We start from the raw sequence: 15546 nt of genomic DNA on the forward strand, positions 1-15546 counted from the left end.
TTTTATAAAAAGCAAAGACCATCTTTCTAAAACCATGGTGTTATGTAGTATATCTACTGTCCTGCTTAACTGGACTTACTAAAATACATGGAATGGAAAATATTAATGAAATTGAAGAGCAGAAAGCATTAAAAATAAAACTATAAAATTGTAAAATAAAATAAAATTATAATCAAAACCCAAAAGGAATATAAAAAGGGATGTATCTGGATTCAAGCTGTGCAAGGTAATGAGATGAAACATGTATACAAAGTAAGATACAGCAGAAAAAGAATCAAATTATGAGATCTTAAAATAAGCATTTTAAATTATAGTTACTATTTTTCAAATACTTCTACTGTTACATGACAGACTGACACTGTGGTTATAGAACTTTCCTCACAAATTTTCAACTATTGTACAAATTCTGGAAATTTTGTAAAACAAAGTAGGAATCGTATCAAAGCACAATTATAATAAAATCTGCTTATTCTCCAGAACAGTAGCACAGTTTTCATTTGTTGAGAATCTTTCAATTGACAAAGCAGTATCTCACACCTTCTAGAACAGCTCTGTAATGTCGGCAGGGCAGGTGCTACTCCAGTTTAAAAGGAAGGGAATCAAGGGACAAAGAAGTGGCCTGCCTAGGCCAAGAATTCCATCTTCCTGCTCCTGCTTCAGGATATTTCTGCCAAATCACACTGCCCCTTAGAGATCACAACTTTATTAAAGTAGTAGAATTTATCAGTAGAAGGGGACAGCTGGTCATCCCAACTCAAAAGTGAACAACATTCGTTCATTCACTGTAAACAGAAACTGTAATGACTTTCTGCTTTGTGGCCAATGCTTACTAGGTACTATGGATACAAACTTGAAAAAGTTCTGTGGCGTTCACAGTGTAGTGGGGAAGATAATCATAGAATCATATAATTATAAACATAATCCTTTGTAATAAGGTCACATATGTTAATTCCTATCAGAGCTGAGTATCACACCCTGAGGGGCAAGTCGTGATAGACATCACCCCCACCAGAGGTGGGCCTGGGTGGTAATGGGAGAATGGCAGGTGCCACGCTGCCTAATCTGGGGGAGTGATTTCAGGGGGCAGCTGGCCCTTACGGAACAGACACGAGATTCTAAGGGAAACCAGAAACAGTTTAGGGATAAAGGTGTTGGGGGCAGGGGCAGTGAATCTGCTGTGGTGGTCACTTCTTTATTGGTCCAACACCGGGGCTCTCATCCCGAGACTATACCAGAGATACTATAATGGAGGAAGGGGGGCGAGTTCTGCGGGAGAGAGTAAGGAAAGATTTCCTTTAGAGAGGACGACAACAAACTCAACATAAAGGATATGCAGGAATTTTCCAGGAAGGAGAAATGAGGATGGGGACGAGGGTACAGATAGTGATAAATCAAACAGTAATAGCAATGTTAGTAACACCAGTTACACTAACTAACATTTTATGATTATTTATTAGGAGCTGAGATATGTTTCTAGATCAAAGTATTCCTCGTAGTATTTTTACATTCCTAAAGAGGTAGGTACAGTGCTTATCATGTCCATTTTACAGATGAGAAAATCAGGTGTAGAAAGGTTTAGTAATAAGCTCAAAGTCACACAACTAATACACTGTGGAAGAACTGAAATTCAAGTAGTCAGATTTCATAGATCATAGTCTGAACAATCATGATATATATAGAATTTTTATATGTTGGATTTTAATATTTTAATATTCCAATTTGAAAAGTACTACCTTTAAAATTCTGTTACAATTTTATTTTATGGGTATGATCTCTGTTCACTTGCCAATAAAATCAAGCGGTCTATTTCAGTCACACAGATACATTTAAAAATCCATCAACTAAAAAAAAACAATTTTTTTTTTCCATCAACTGACCTAATGTTTTCAACACGTCTTTCTAACCTTACTGGTTTCAAAATAGTGATAAATGTGCAGTACGTGTCAGCATGGCTGCGAGTGAGTAAACTTTTCAGCCCAGCAAGTTTGGCTCAGTTTGGTGGGACTATCAAAACTGCAAGTGAACTCCAGGAGACAAAAGTTTACTCTCTGAGCTGCCTGTGCTCTTCATTGGCTTCATTTCCATCAGTCGTCCCTGCTCCGTTGGTCCCTTCGTCTCTGTCTCCAAATAGGCCCACGTCTCCTGAGTCTGGATCTGAAAGCTTTAGAATCCACAAGGCCCTAATGCCTCTTACAACCACCTTCTATTTCCTTCCGGCCTTTTACTGACAAACACCGAAAGGGAGAGCTAGCAAACAGATGGTATCTGGACGTAGCATCTCTTGCTTGTCACTAATAATGGCCTTGAGAAATTTATTTCTAAACATCGTGCCTCCATTTTCACATCAGTACAATCAAATGTTGGCTAATATGAGTCTGTTAGTTACCTGACGAACAAAGGTCCATTCAGTTATTTAACCAGAAAAAAAAATGTGTATCTGTAGTAGGAACTCTGCTGTGACAGAGCTTAGACACAATTAATAATGGCTAGTTAAATCAGAATGGCCTCTACTTAGCAGAGATAACTTCATCTCTTCATTTAATAGATTGTATTTTAAAAATACACTATGACTGTACATAGGGGGCAGTCACTGTGAAAACACAGGCAACCGTAATGGCAACTATTTTTCATTAAATCTTATATTCTAAAAATTCAAATATTCTTATCAGAGCTATATATTTTTATTTAAAGATATTTTTAGATACTTCTTTGTACCACTACTACATAAGTAAGGAGTCTGCTGAGAGAAAACTTATACCTCCCTTTGGAAGAGAAGAAAAATATATACTACTTTTTAACTTCAATGCAACTTAAAACTGGGTATGAACTGAGAGCAGCATTCTTTTAGAAGGTACATTCTACCTCATACCAGATTGGACCATATATATCATCAAATAACTCTAGCATTATAGCTGTGGGAAAATACTTTAAAATTATTCATGAAAGGAAGAGCTCTACTAAAATCCCTCTTACTGGGAAGTATGTTAGCCAGAGTTGCTGTGAGCCTAACAGCCCAGTAGAATGCTCATTTTTACAGAGGCTTATATACTTTCAGACATATGTATAAAGCCACACAATTCTACAAATATTTTATTGAACTGAAGCTGAGACGAAAGTGTAAGTGCAACACATCAAAACTGATCCTGTAATTAGCGCTTGAGAGACCTTTCCACAAAGATGTCAGGTGAAGTAGTTGTCAGTTTTAGGCCAGTCTGAGAAGCAGAGTGTTAAACAAGAGCACAGGGGTCATGACCAACATCCTACTCTGAACGGATTCTTCTTGAAGCACCTTAATGAAATCAGCAACCCAGAAATGAACTTACTCCTGATGAAATAAAATAGTAAGAGTCTAATGGAATTTAAATAGGGATATTTAGGATGCTCAAAAAGAAGAGTGACCTTATTCCTGTGAGATACCCCATGACAAAAAGATTTCCATGGCTGAATAAGTGTCATGCAATTTAAGGTCCCTCTTGAAAATTTCTACCACGTTATAATATTAAAGATGATGAGGCATCCTGTAGTAAAGAAACCTGCTTACCTCAGTCCAGCTTTATCCCAACTTTATTTAACCAGAGAGCCCCTTTCTCATGTAATAATAAACAACACTTACTGACTGCATATTAAGTATCAGACACTATTCTTTGTGCTTTACATGAATTAACTTATTTAATCCTCAGAACGACTCTGTGAAGGAGGTATTGTGATTACCCCCATTTTACAGACAAGTAAACTAAGGCAGAAAAAGGTTAAATACCTTCCTCCAGGTCATACTACTAGTAATGTGGCAGAGCTAGGGATTGAACCTAGGATAGTCTATTGCTTAACCATTAGGCAACAATGCTTTTGTGTAATACCCGTTAGACCCCAAGGAACTGCTGCTCCCTGGAATTCTTGTTGGTAAAGGCTGACACACAACAATTTGTATCTATGTAAAAAGGAAAAAAATATATAATGCATGGAAAAAAAGTGTGAGGAAACAGACAAAAATCCTAACAGCTCAGTGTTTTGCTGTAGGATTATGGAAGATTTCTTTTTTCCCTTTAAGTATTTTTTACTGCCCAACCTTTCAAAAAACTGATAGCAGTAGTCAACCCTATTGAATGCTTATTATATGCGAGGTGCAATGCCAAGTGCTTTATATGCATGAAATCATTAAATCTTCATCTCTTTGAAATGGGTATTGTTATCTCCACTTTATAGATGAGGAATCCGAGGCTTAGATGTCAGCTGTTCTCAAGGCATGGGCCATGAGGTCAAGACTATTTTTGTAATGATACTAAACCATTATTTGCCTCTTTCCCTATGTTGACTTTGGCACTGGGAGCACAAAAGCCATGGTGGTGAAGCCCCTGGCACCGCAACACAAACTGAGGCAGAGGAAGCACTGTGCTGGCAGTCATTGCATTCTTTCCTCACAGTTTAAAAAAGAGGTCAGTTCGCTTAGGAATGCCCTTGACGAAGCAGTAGAAACTATTAATTTCATTCAATCTCAATCCTGAATACACACACGTCTTATTAATATTCTGAGAGATGAGGTGGAACACACACAGAGCAGAGCGTCGGCCTCAAGAAAGAGCATTTATGAAATGCTCTTGTATGAATCGCGATCTGAACCAACTGCTTTGGTCACGGACACCGTCATTACTTGAAAGAACGACTGACCAGCCAATCGTGGTTGTTGACACTGGGTACTTAGCAGACATTCTTCTCAAAAATAAATGAAGTAAGCCACTTTAAGGAAAATACCTGACAGTATTTTTGCCCCTGATAACATCTGCCCTTTCAAGCAAAAGTTAGAATTTTGGAAAACTTATACCACTAGGAACTTCACAGCTTCCCAATATTTAAGGAAGAATAGTAGGAATTAGTAGGAATTCCTACTGATTAGATTAGTAGGAATATTAATAGATGTATGCATTTTTACAAATTGATTCAAAACAGCACAGAGTCAATGCGGGGTATAAAGATCTGGGGCGGGGTGCGAGGGTGGTCTGCTAGAAGCTTTAGGACAAGGAGACGCTCCTGCTTCACAGAAAGCTTTCAGAGGCCAGGCCTCTCTCCTTCTGAGCAGAGAGACAGGGGGGTACAAAGCCTGGAATGACGGCAATAATCCTGATCCCAAAGGGAAGCCAAGCTCAGCAGGAAGCCGACACTGAAGTAGGCAGAGAAGAGAGACAGAAAGAAACGAAATCACAGGCAACATAACCAAGTAGCGGAATTCAATCATCCCCGAAAGCCAGCTGGCCTCTGGACTGTCCGCCACATCCTCTCAATTCCTGCAACCCATCTGAACTGGCTATTCTGTGACAGCACAAAGACTCCTAATTTGAGGCATTCCACTCAATTAAATTACACTTAAAAATTTTTTAAGAATATGAACATAATACTCTTATAATTAAAGAGGAACTTTTACTGGGAAAATCCACATTGAATTTGTATAGTTTCATAAGGAAGTCACATTTTTAATTACCTTTTCAGTGTTCTTGTATTTTTCCCATCCTTTTAGCATTTTCAACCATTTAGTAGTTCTTTCAATTTCCAGGTGCTTTTGCTAAAAATAAAATTGAAATTCATTGTTACTGTTTGTTTCAGGCTTCTTTTACTTACAAATTACAAAAAACTGCCAAGGAAAATGCTGCTGAAAAAGGACTACTAAAAAAGTTATGCTATATTGGACAGCAAATATCCTAACTTTTTTTTAAAGTTGTATAATTGATGACATTTGTGTCAACAGTATCCCCCCGCCGACGTTAAGACACGTAGGAGATGCTCCATTGGGACAGGTAAAGAGAAAGGGATCACTTAAATTTTCTAACATTTTAATCACTGAAAACACTGGCTGCTCTACAAATTTAAGCCAAAAGGAAATTTTAAAACAGTCTGAAATATTTTTATGAAGCATCAAAAACACAACTTAAAAATTCCATTCTCTTCTTTCACATTTTACCGATTTCTGGCATCTTAATGCTTTCGGTGACAAAGGTGGTTTTGTAAAGGAGAATTGGGTATTACTGGGGAGAGATCATCATATAACTAGCACTACGTTAGTGAAAAACTGTACAAAAATAAGTAATAGTTGCTGTCCCAAGGCACGTTCACCGCCTGCTAAGGGTACCCGACATGGAATATGCAGTGTTGTGACCTAGAGGCAGAGACGGTGACTCAAGTTCTGTGGAGGGAGCAGTCGAACCCACCCAGGGGCGTCAGAGGAGGCGAGTATAAATGAAGGACTGGAAGAGGGTTAGGGTTTTTATCAAGTGCAACATGGGAAAGAACATTCCGAGAAGCATGGACAGATGTACTTCTTCGACAATGCGGCAGTGTAGGGGGTAAAAAAGGAACCATCCGGAGCTGAGGCTGAACACACTGGTGGGGGTCTTGGCTGTCACACTAAATTAAGATTTGGGGCAAAGCTGGAAACGGGGAAGGTGGCAGAGAAAAGGCTTCTTCCGCACTTCTTTGGTTTCAAGGAGAAGGGGCATTTTTCCTAAGTACTCGGGTGGGCTCTCCAATCTCTTATTCACTCCTATGGTGGTAGAGTAACTTACTTGATTCGTACATTTAGAAAAAACTGGGTGTGCACAGCCCTCTGTCCCTTTACTTTGGGAGCCCAGCTACCCTCAGAAAATCCATGTGTACTCTGCCCTTTCAGGCAGGAAAAAACACCCTCTTCAGCCAAGAAGTCTGGGTGACCCCTGTGCCCATGACCAGGTGAGCAAGTCCTCTCCTCTGGGGGCTCAGCCTAGGAGGCCCCTCGCTGCCGCACACCTAACCTCCTCCCCCCTGACTACTCCATCCACGAAGGCCGAGATATTCGCTGCTTCCCCACTGCCTGGAACAGAGCCCGGCAGGGTCCACTACTAATGATGACCTTTTCATGAGAACAAAACTCAACAGAATTCTTTCTTATGAGTGAGCTGAGATTCTGCTATTTTGTTAATTCTCCTCGATCCCAGCATTGTCTTTTCAGAAGGCCTAAGTGTATTAAGTGCATCTAAAAAGTAAATGAAATGGAAGACTACACAGGAAAGAAAATGGTTCTGAGGATACATTTTATGCTCAAAAATGTATGCTCGTGGGCTTCCCTGGTGGCACAGTGGTTGAGAGTCCGTCTGCCGATGCAGGGGACACGGGTTCGTGCCCTGGTCCGGGGGGATCCCACATGCCGTGGAACGGCTGGGCCCGTGGGCCGTGGCCGCTGGGCCTGCGCGTCCGGAGCCTGTGCTCCACAATGGGAGAGGCCACAGCAGTGAGAGGCCCGCATACCGCAAAAAAAAAAAAAAAAAAAGTATGCTCGTTACACCCTTATGAGGTAGGTATAATCACCCCCATTTTTTTTTTTTTTTTTTCTGGAACGTGGGCCTCTCACTGTTGTGGCCTCTCCTGTTGCGGAGCACAGGCTCCGGGCGCGCAGGCTCAGCGGCCATGGCTCACAGGCCCAGCTGCTCCACGGCGTGTGGGATCTTCCCGGACCGGGGCACGAACCCGTGTCCCCTGCAACAGCAGGCGGACTCCCAACCACTGCGCCACCAGGGAAGCCCAATCACCCCCATTTTACAAATAAGGAAACAGAGGCACAAAGGGTCTAATCAACTTCTCCAAGTTCCCGCAACTGGTGAGTTCAAGGCCAGGCAGCGTGGCCCCAGGACCTGCGCTCTAGGCCGCCATATCCTACGCTCTTGCCTCCATCATGTCCCTGCTCTCGTCGGGGATCACAGTTCCTGGATGGAAGCAATAGTTCCTCATCGACGGTCTTCAATCCAGCCTCAAACAGGCAGATGGCATGGGCCCACCATCGATATTTTTAGATTCAAAAGAAGCATAAAATCCCAAAGAAAGTCCTGAATTTAGGAAAAGATTCTCACCAATCAGAATAATTTTATGAAATTTTATTTTTAGGCATATCCTTAAAACTCTTTAATTACTTCTTTACTCTTAAAAATTTTGATGGTTTTTTCATAACCAAAGATGATCACTTGTGAGCAAAAGATACCCTGTTATGATTCTCATTTTTCAAAAGATTAAGCATATTCTTCATTATATTATTAGTAATAAAATCTTACAGATGGTTCCAGAAATATGTTTAATTTTAAAACTCAGTGGGGCTCTGAAATCTAATTAATGTTTCTGCTAAATGTTACTTTACAGAAAGCCAAGCTGTGAAAAATTAAGATTGATCTAAGATGCCATTTGGTACTTTCTTGTTCTTCTGCACTCCCCCCCCCCCCAGACTTCTTCAAAGCACAATCCCTTTCTCCACCAACAGGAAAACACCAAATAATTCAAGCCCATCCAAGAGTACAATAACATACACTTTGCCAGGAAAAACCCTGCTGAGATCTAGCAGGTCTTTTGCTATCTTTCATTCTTATGACTATTAAATTGTCAATAAATCACTTTAAGAAATAGCTATTCTTTTCTTTAAAGGCACATTTTTGTATTCTAATGCTCATCATATATAGAGAGAGATTATTTTAAATGCTACACATTCTCATATGCAAGGATAAAAAAGACGTACACAATTTTCAGAACCGTTAAGTATACATTTCTTTCCCCTACAGCAAAAAAAAAGGAAAAAAATACACTTCGGTAAAGCTCCCAGGCTGTAGGATTTTTAAATTATACATCAGTAGTTCAATCAGGTTTAAGTGTTAACTCCATAACTCTGCCCGATCAACTACACCAGACTTGCATGCACTCATGAATCTATAATAAATGGATACAATATACTTTATCAGCAAACATGCTATAGCTTAACAACTCCAAAATTTATTCTGAGGTAAGGAGTAACTGAAAACACATGTGACAAATGTAAACTTAAATGCTCTAGAAAAATAGGCTAAGGAACATCATCTTGCCATGGACTCAGTAACACCAAAACAGACTAGAATATAACAGCAAGTTAGAATCTCACCCAGAAGTTCAGCAGATACTTCAAACTCAGCACACCCAAAACGATTTCCCTAAACATGCTGCTAATTACCCCTCCCTTTCCTACTACGAATTAAGAGCATCACCACCCACTAAGTCAATCAACCTAGAAGCTTAGGTTGTCTTCAGTCTTCCTTGTATCTTCTTTCCACACCCAACCTACACTCTGCTGGTCCCATCCACTTCCGCTTCCATCACACCCTCTGCCCTTTTTCTGTCAATCCTCATCCCTAGATGAGGGCAGTAACTCCTCACAGGTAGCCCCGGATAGCTTCAAGCCAGCCTCCACGCTGCTATGACCTTTAAAAAGTGAGTCCCAGCTTAAAATCTTTCAGTAGCTACAAATAAAGTTCAAATCTCTACACGGTTGGCCCTTCACAATATGGCCCAAACTCACCTTCTAGTTTCACTTCCTGCTACTTTTTTTTTCCCCCCTACTACTTTTATGATCTGGCCACCTTGAACTATTTGTCATTCCCAACACACAATGTATTTTCATGCCTCTCTGACCAGTGTTTGCTTTTCATCTGCCTGTGATGCTCTTCCTCACCATCATCTGGCAAAACCCTATGCATCCTCTCAAGACCCAGTCAAATGTCCAAAACCTTTTCCAAATTCCTCCATCCTCCAGGCAAAATAAACTATTTCTTCAGCATTTCATGGCATGGACTAAGGACTCAGGTGGCCTGAGTTCTGCCCCTTCTTATCTGTTTCATTTGGGACGAGTTACGTAATCTTTCTGTATCTTAGTTTCCTTACCTATAAAATGAGGATTATTATGATTATTGTTATAGCACCTAACACCACTTGTGTTCTAGTTGGTCTAAATGCCCAAATTTATTATTATTATTATTAAAGGATGAACTCCTTTGAGTACAGGAACCATTTCATATACTCTTAATTTCATCACCTAAAACTGTGACTGGTGTATAAGAAAAGTTAAATAAACATTTTTAAACATAATTTACATCAGGAGAGACAAGCAAACAATACTATGAGGCAATTATGTAATAGCATTTTGTGGTCTTGGAAGCAGAGGGGTGGGAAGGAGAATGAATATGACTAGACCGACCAAAATCCTAAGTACTTTTGATAGCAGTTCGATCACTATAATACAGAAGTAAACATAAGTACAACAGTATCTCTAATGTAGCATAATAAAGATATGGATCATTCCATCATGTTGGCAATGCTTTTCAAAGTGCTGCTAAAATGTGAAACTACTGATGTTAGGAATCTATACAAAGCTGATATTAAATAACTCTGTTGCCTTTATACACTGACATCTTACTTCTCCCAATTTTTATTGAAATATTTCAAGCCTACAGAAAAGTGGAAGACCAATGCACCATATACTTATATATGCTTCACCAAAATCCATCAATTATTAACATTTTGCCAGATTTAATCTATTTATATTAGGGCTTTTTTTTGCAGGGGGGTGGGGGGCGCTGATCTATTAGAAAATCTCAGACGTCGTGAACACTCCAAATATTTCAAGTATGTAACACCTAAGAACAAGACACATTATCCTACATAATCACAGTAAAACTATTACACCCTTTCAAGAAATTTAAAATTGGTCCGTTACTTGGTAATAAACGGTCCATATACCGAACTCCCCACTTGTCCCAAAATCGTTCTTTAAAGCTGTTTTCCTTTCGGTGGGCTGGCGAGGGGAATTCAGAGTCCAACCCTGGAACATACATTGCCTTTACTGGCACATCTCTTAAGTTCCCTTTGCTCTAGAACAGTCCCCTGGCCTTTGCTTGTCTTTCATGATGTTGACTTTTGAAGAGTCTAGTCCACACTATCTGGCTTTGCTAACTGTTTCCCCTAGATTTTGGTGGGACTATTACACAGGTGATTTTGTGTTCTTCTTATGGCATCACATCCAGTGACAGATCATGCTGATTTGTACCATTATCAATGATACAACTTTTGATCCCTTGGTTAAGTGGTATTTGCCCAATTTTCCCACTAACTAATAGAGAAATTCCTTTGTGTAACTGATAAGTAATGTGGGTGGTGCACTTTGAGATAGTACGGACATCCTGTTCCTTAACAGCTCTACTCAGTGGTCTTCTCATCCACTATAATCTCTGTCTGAGTCAATTCTGATTCTGATGGTGGTAAAATGGTATGGTGGATTTTTTTTTCCTTATGATTCTGTCTATATTATTAACTGATATTTTTCTATTAAAAAGTTTTTCCTTTCAAGTCCCTCCCCATTTTTAATATCACTAAGGTATAAAGGACTATTTTATTCAATGTGTTAAAATCCATTATTATCATCATCATTATTCTTTTTGAAGCTCAAATTGCCCCCAACTTGGCTGGACTGCCTCTCACCTGCTTGGAGATTTCCCCTCTTCAGGCAGATCCTTTAGACATGACTGATCTGGTACAATGTAATTCAGGCTCACTTTATACTTTTTTCTATCCTAGACCTAGATCATCCATTTCTTTAAAGAAAGAGTGGTTCTTTTTAATGGGGAATGGTATTCCAAAACTAAGATCTGGGTACTAGACAGATCTGGGTACTAGATATGCTCATCACTGAAATTTTTTAAATCATATAGGAGACCCCAGTATAAGAAAATTCTACTCCCCTGAGAATGTCAGAACAACATATATCAAAAGGAAAATGATGCAGAGGTCTTAATCTCCATCCTATATTCCCTTTGTTATCTCTCCATTACCTCCACTGATTAGGAAATGGTACGGTGTTGTATACTCTTCCCCAGGAGCTGTTTTCAGGAAAGGACTAAACTTCCATTTGAAGTTTGCAACCTGATACCTGATCATCTTAAATTCACATCCCCTCTGAATCAGGACTGGCCCCTCCTATTGGGGTAAGGAGGGTATAACGATTAAAAATGGGACCAATATCTTCTTGGTTGAGATCATTCAACCTCTAGTGATCTGAGACTATACCTTAATCCTATACAGGACCAATTGAATAGGAAGTATTTAACAACTGCTGCATCACCCACATAGTATGAAGTTGCCTTGCATTGGGTCCAATGTTCCTCCCACTAGCAACAATGATTTATAAGATAGGTAGTAAAGGCTACCCATATACACAGTGCATGGATGGATATTAAATAGCCTTCTCTTCTAGAATAAGAAGGCTCAGAACTCTACTGAAGTTCGAGTCTTCAGATGTTTTTTTGAATATTAGGATGTGTGGCTGAGGATAAAGCTGACCCAAGGCACGCACAACTAGACCTCACCAGCAGGGGTCAGGAGAGGATAAGGAGTGTAAGAAGCAAAGAGTCGTGTTTTGATAGAATGATGATATTGAAAAGTCATGTATTTTGAGCAAGATTTCACACCTCATAAAATTAAAATATAATTTTTAAAGATCTGAAAAGGCTCCAATATTCTGTTAAGCCATGCAAAATACTGCACTGCAAAAAGGAGTAGCTGAATCCATGAAAATTCATAGCTTTACATATCCTTTCCTCCTTATTAAAAACATCAATAAGCTCAAAGAAACAATATAATCCATTATTAATAGTGTTCTCTGCAGAGTAAATATAATAAGTGTGTGTGTTTATTTGCTTCAGTGACTGTCAGGGGGAATCCAAAGCAGTCTGCAAACACCAACACCCCTCCTCTTACGAGGGACTGACTGCCTTCCACACCCTATTTTAAACAGAGAATTACCTTATGTAAAAGGAGTACACTGGCAAAGTTGGAACAAAAGCCCCGATGACCTGACTATGCATCAGTGTACAAGTCTTCCCGAACGGCAGGCAGGAAGTACACGTTGCAAGTGGATGCTTTGTGAAGACTGATGAACACTTGTACGCTTCCACAAGGCTATCCTTTCCACTGATTTTATTGCCGCATATGAATATGCAGAATTTTTTATTAGTTTCCTAGAAATGGCAGACCTTGGCCATTAGGACTAGGCAATCACTGAAGAACATATGAACTAAACTGAAACTAGAAAAATTGGGGGAAATCCTGATAAACTAAAAAGCTTCCAGCCTCAGACTGCTCTGCATGTGTCTAAAGTTCTCATTCCACTTTAAAGAAACCAACTGGGCCACACGATATGAGTGCAGTTTATAGACAAGGGGAGGACGGAGTCTCAGTCGGCAGCCTCAGAACCCCCACTCCCAGTAAAAGCCTGACAAGGGAATATAAAACTATGTCTTACGTTAAATTTTTAAGGTGTGCATATCATTTCATAGTGATTCCCTGTTATATTAAACTGTTTAGAGCAAACAATCCATTAATTATAACTTTAACTGCATTGGATAAGAGGTCTTTTACTGTACAGGCAAATCTCTTTAAAAACAAAATTAAAAACAACCTCCCTCAAGCACGCATTCACAACCAGGTTTTGTCTCATATTTCTTCTTTCCTTTACTGTCACATTTCTTGAATCATCTACGCTACTGGTTCCCACATGTCTGAATTTTCTGGACCAGGAATTCGTTTTGAAAGGGGAAGAGAGGTGGCATTGGAGAGAAAAGTCAACAGTGGGTTGCCAGATTTTTATTCTGCCAAATATGGATAAGGTACCTTCCAACTCTTTTCTCCCTCATTTCTCAAATAAAGCACACTGTCAACATTTGAAAGGACAAGCTCCGCCAACCTTTAAATTCACCTGTTTAATGACATAACACAGTCTTTATGTTCACCTGGTCGTTCACTCAGCCACCATTTATTAAGCACGTACTATGTGCCCTGCTCTAGGTTCTGGGGATACAAGTGAACAAAGCAGATGAAACCCCCCTCCTAGAGATTACATCCTAGTGAGGAAACAGACAAAATAAAGATATAAGTAAAATACTGAGTAAGTGAAACAGTGTGAGTACTAAAGAGAGAAACAAAGGACCGAGGGGGATAGTTGAAATGCAGGGGGGAGGGAGTTCCCAACGTAAGAGCTGAGATGCCAGGGAGGGCCTTATTCCGAAGGTGGCGTCATACAGTAAATACCTGGAGGAGATGAGGGACCATGCCCTGTAGCTCTTGGGGGTAGGAGGAGGGGCTCCCCAGGAGAGGAGGCAGCCAGGCAAAAGCCTGAAAGAGGGAACATGGCGGGCTGGTCGGGGAACACTGAGGAGGCCGGTGGGTGAGCAAGAGATGGGAGCAGGAGAGGAGAGACTCACGGAAACCAGTCACAAGGGGTTCTGAGATCATTCTAAGGACCTTCCCTTTTACTGTGGATAAGCTGGAGAGCAGGCAGGATGTTCCCATCAAGAGTGACATGCTCTCTCTTATTTTAACAGGATCACTCCGGCTCTTGTGGTGAACAGACAGCGGACACTAGCAGAAGAAAGGAGCTGGAAGCCCCAGAAGAGAGGTTCCAGCAGACCAGGCAGCAGAAGCGCGGATGCTGAGAAGTCATCAGACTGTGGACACACACTGAAGGCCGAGCTGACACATGAGGTGTGGGGATGGTCAAACACAACTCAGAAGTTTTTAGACTGAAACCTGGAAGGGTGGCGCTCCCACTGGTTGAGATGGGAAGCTTGTTCACAGATGGATTTGAAGAGAATAACAGAAACCCCAGTTTGGACATTTTTAAGACATCTGAGTGTATGGAGTAAGCCAGACACTAAGTCTAGACACTGAAATGCACACACAGTCTGGGGGCTGGCGTTTAAAGCCAAAAGACTAGATGAGATGACCGAGGAGGAGATCCAGACAGGAAAGAGAAGTTCCAGGCATGAGCCATGGGCTCAGGATAAAGTCATGAGACGAGAAGGAACAAGTGGAGGAAATGGAGAAAGAGCAGCCAGTGAGGAAAGAAGAATATGTGGAGAGTAGGGGGTTCTGAAGGCCAAGAAGTGGGAACGTGTGAGAGTGAGGCTAAGCAACCAATCACAGGCGTGGGTGGGTCACTGGGAACTGACTACTTGGTGTGACAGTGCAGAGATAAGAAATAGGAAACACGAAGCAAGCACATCGGCTGGGCAAGGCCAGAGAAGGAGGTACTGGAGGTTTGAGAGGGAGGGGAGCTGCACTAGTTAAAATGGGAGCAGAAATTCGCTAGGAGGAAGCGGTATGATGTCCAGGCAGCATAAACATCCAGCTGAGGTTTGTGATCATGGATGTAAAGTAAAACCAGTCATCCCAGTTGAGAGTCTTTTCCCAGTAGCACGGAGCCGCTCAGGTGCAGGCGCTGCAGAGGCACAAAGTTCAGCCCAGGAGAAGTGGGCAGGAGGGGGGAGGGGGCGGTCCCAGCCTGTGGCAGAGCTGAGCTGGGAAGAGAGGGGAATGAAGACATAACAGTTGTGGGATCCAGAGGGTCCACGGATTAGCCAAGTCAGGGCACTAACAGAGAGAGAATGGCCGGAACGTGGACACAAGCAAATCCCTGTGTGCCCACTTCCAAGTGGTCTGGTAGAAGTTCACCAGGGGCAGAATTGGTAGAAAGCGCCGTCACTTCCTTCTCCTGCATCCCTGGGCCGCAGGGGCCCGCCTTCTCCACCAGCACCACTGCCAGGGCACGCTGCACACACCATGCCCCTGAAAGCCACTATCACTTCCCACTACTGTCTCACCTGACCTGCCTCTAGTCACTGGATGAACAGCCAGCCGCTCAGAGCAGAAACTATGCCGTATTTGATCCTGATGTTCCAGGCTATG

The 15546-nt window shown here is 41.2% G+C and overlaps 1 protein-coding gene across 3 annotated transcripts in view; it reads right to left on the reverse strand.

The window, feature by feature from the left end:
* Positions 1 to 15546, reverse strand: part of USP6NL (USP6 N-terminal like) — a 143775-nt gene that overhangs the window by 34954 nt on the left and 93275 nt on the right. For all 3 annotated transcript variants that reach the window (XM_060160149.1, XM_060160158.1, XM_060160169.1), the window contains one exon: positions 5474 to 5554. In XM_060160149.1, the coding sequence (XP_060016132.1) occupies positions 5474 to 5554 (81 nt within the window). The remainder of the gene's footprint in view (positions 1 to 5473; positions 5555 to 15546) is intronic.

Source organism: Lagenorhynchus albirostris, chromosome 1 (assembly GCF_949774975.1).
Source record: "Lagenorhynchus albirostris chromosome 1, mLagAlb1.1, whole genome shotgun sequence".
Taxonomy (NCBI): domain Eukaryota; kingdom Metazoa; phylum Chordata; class Mammalia; order Artiodactyla; family Delphinidae; genus Lagenorhynchus; species Lagenorhynchus albirostris.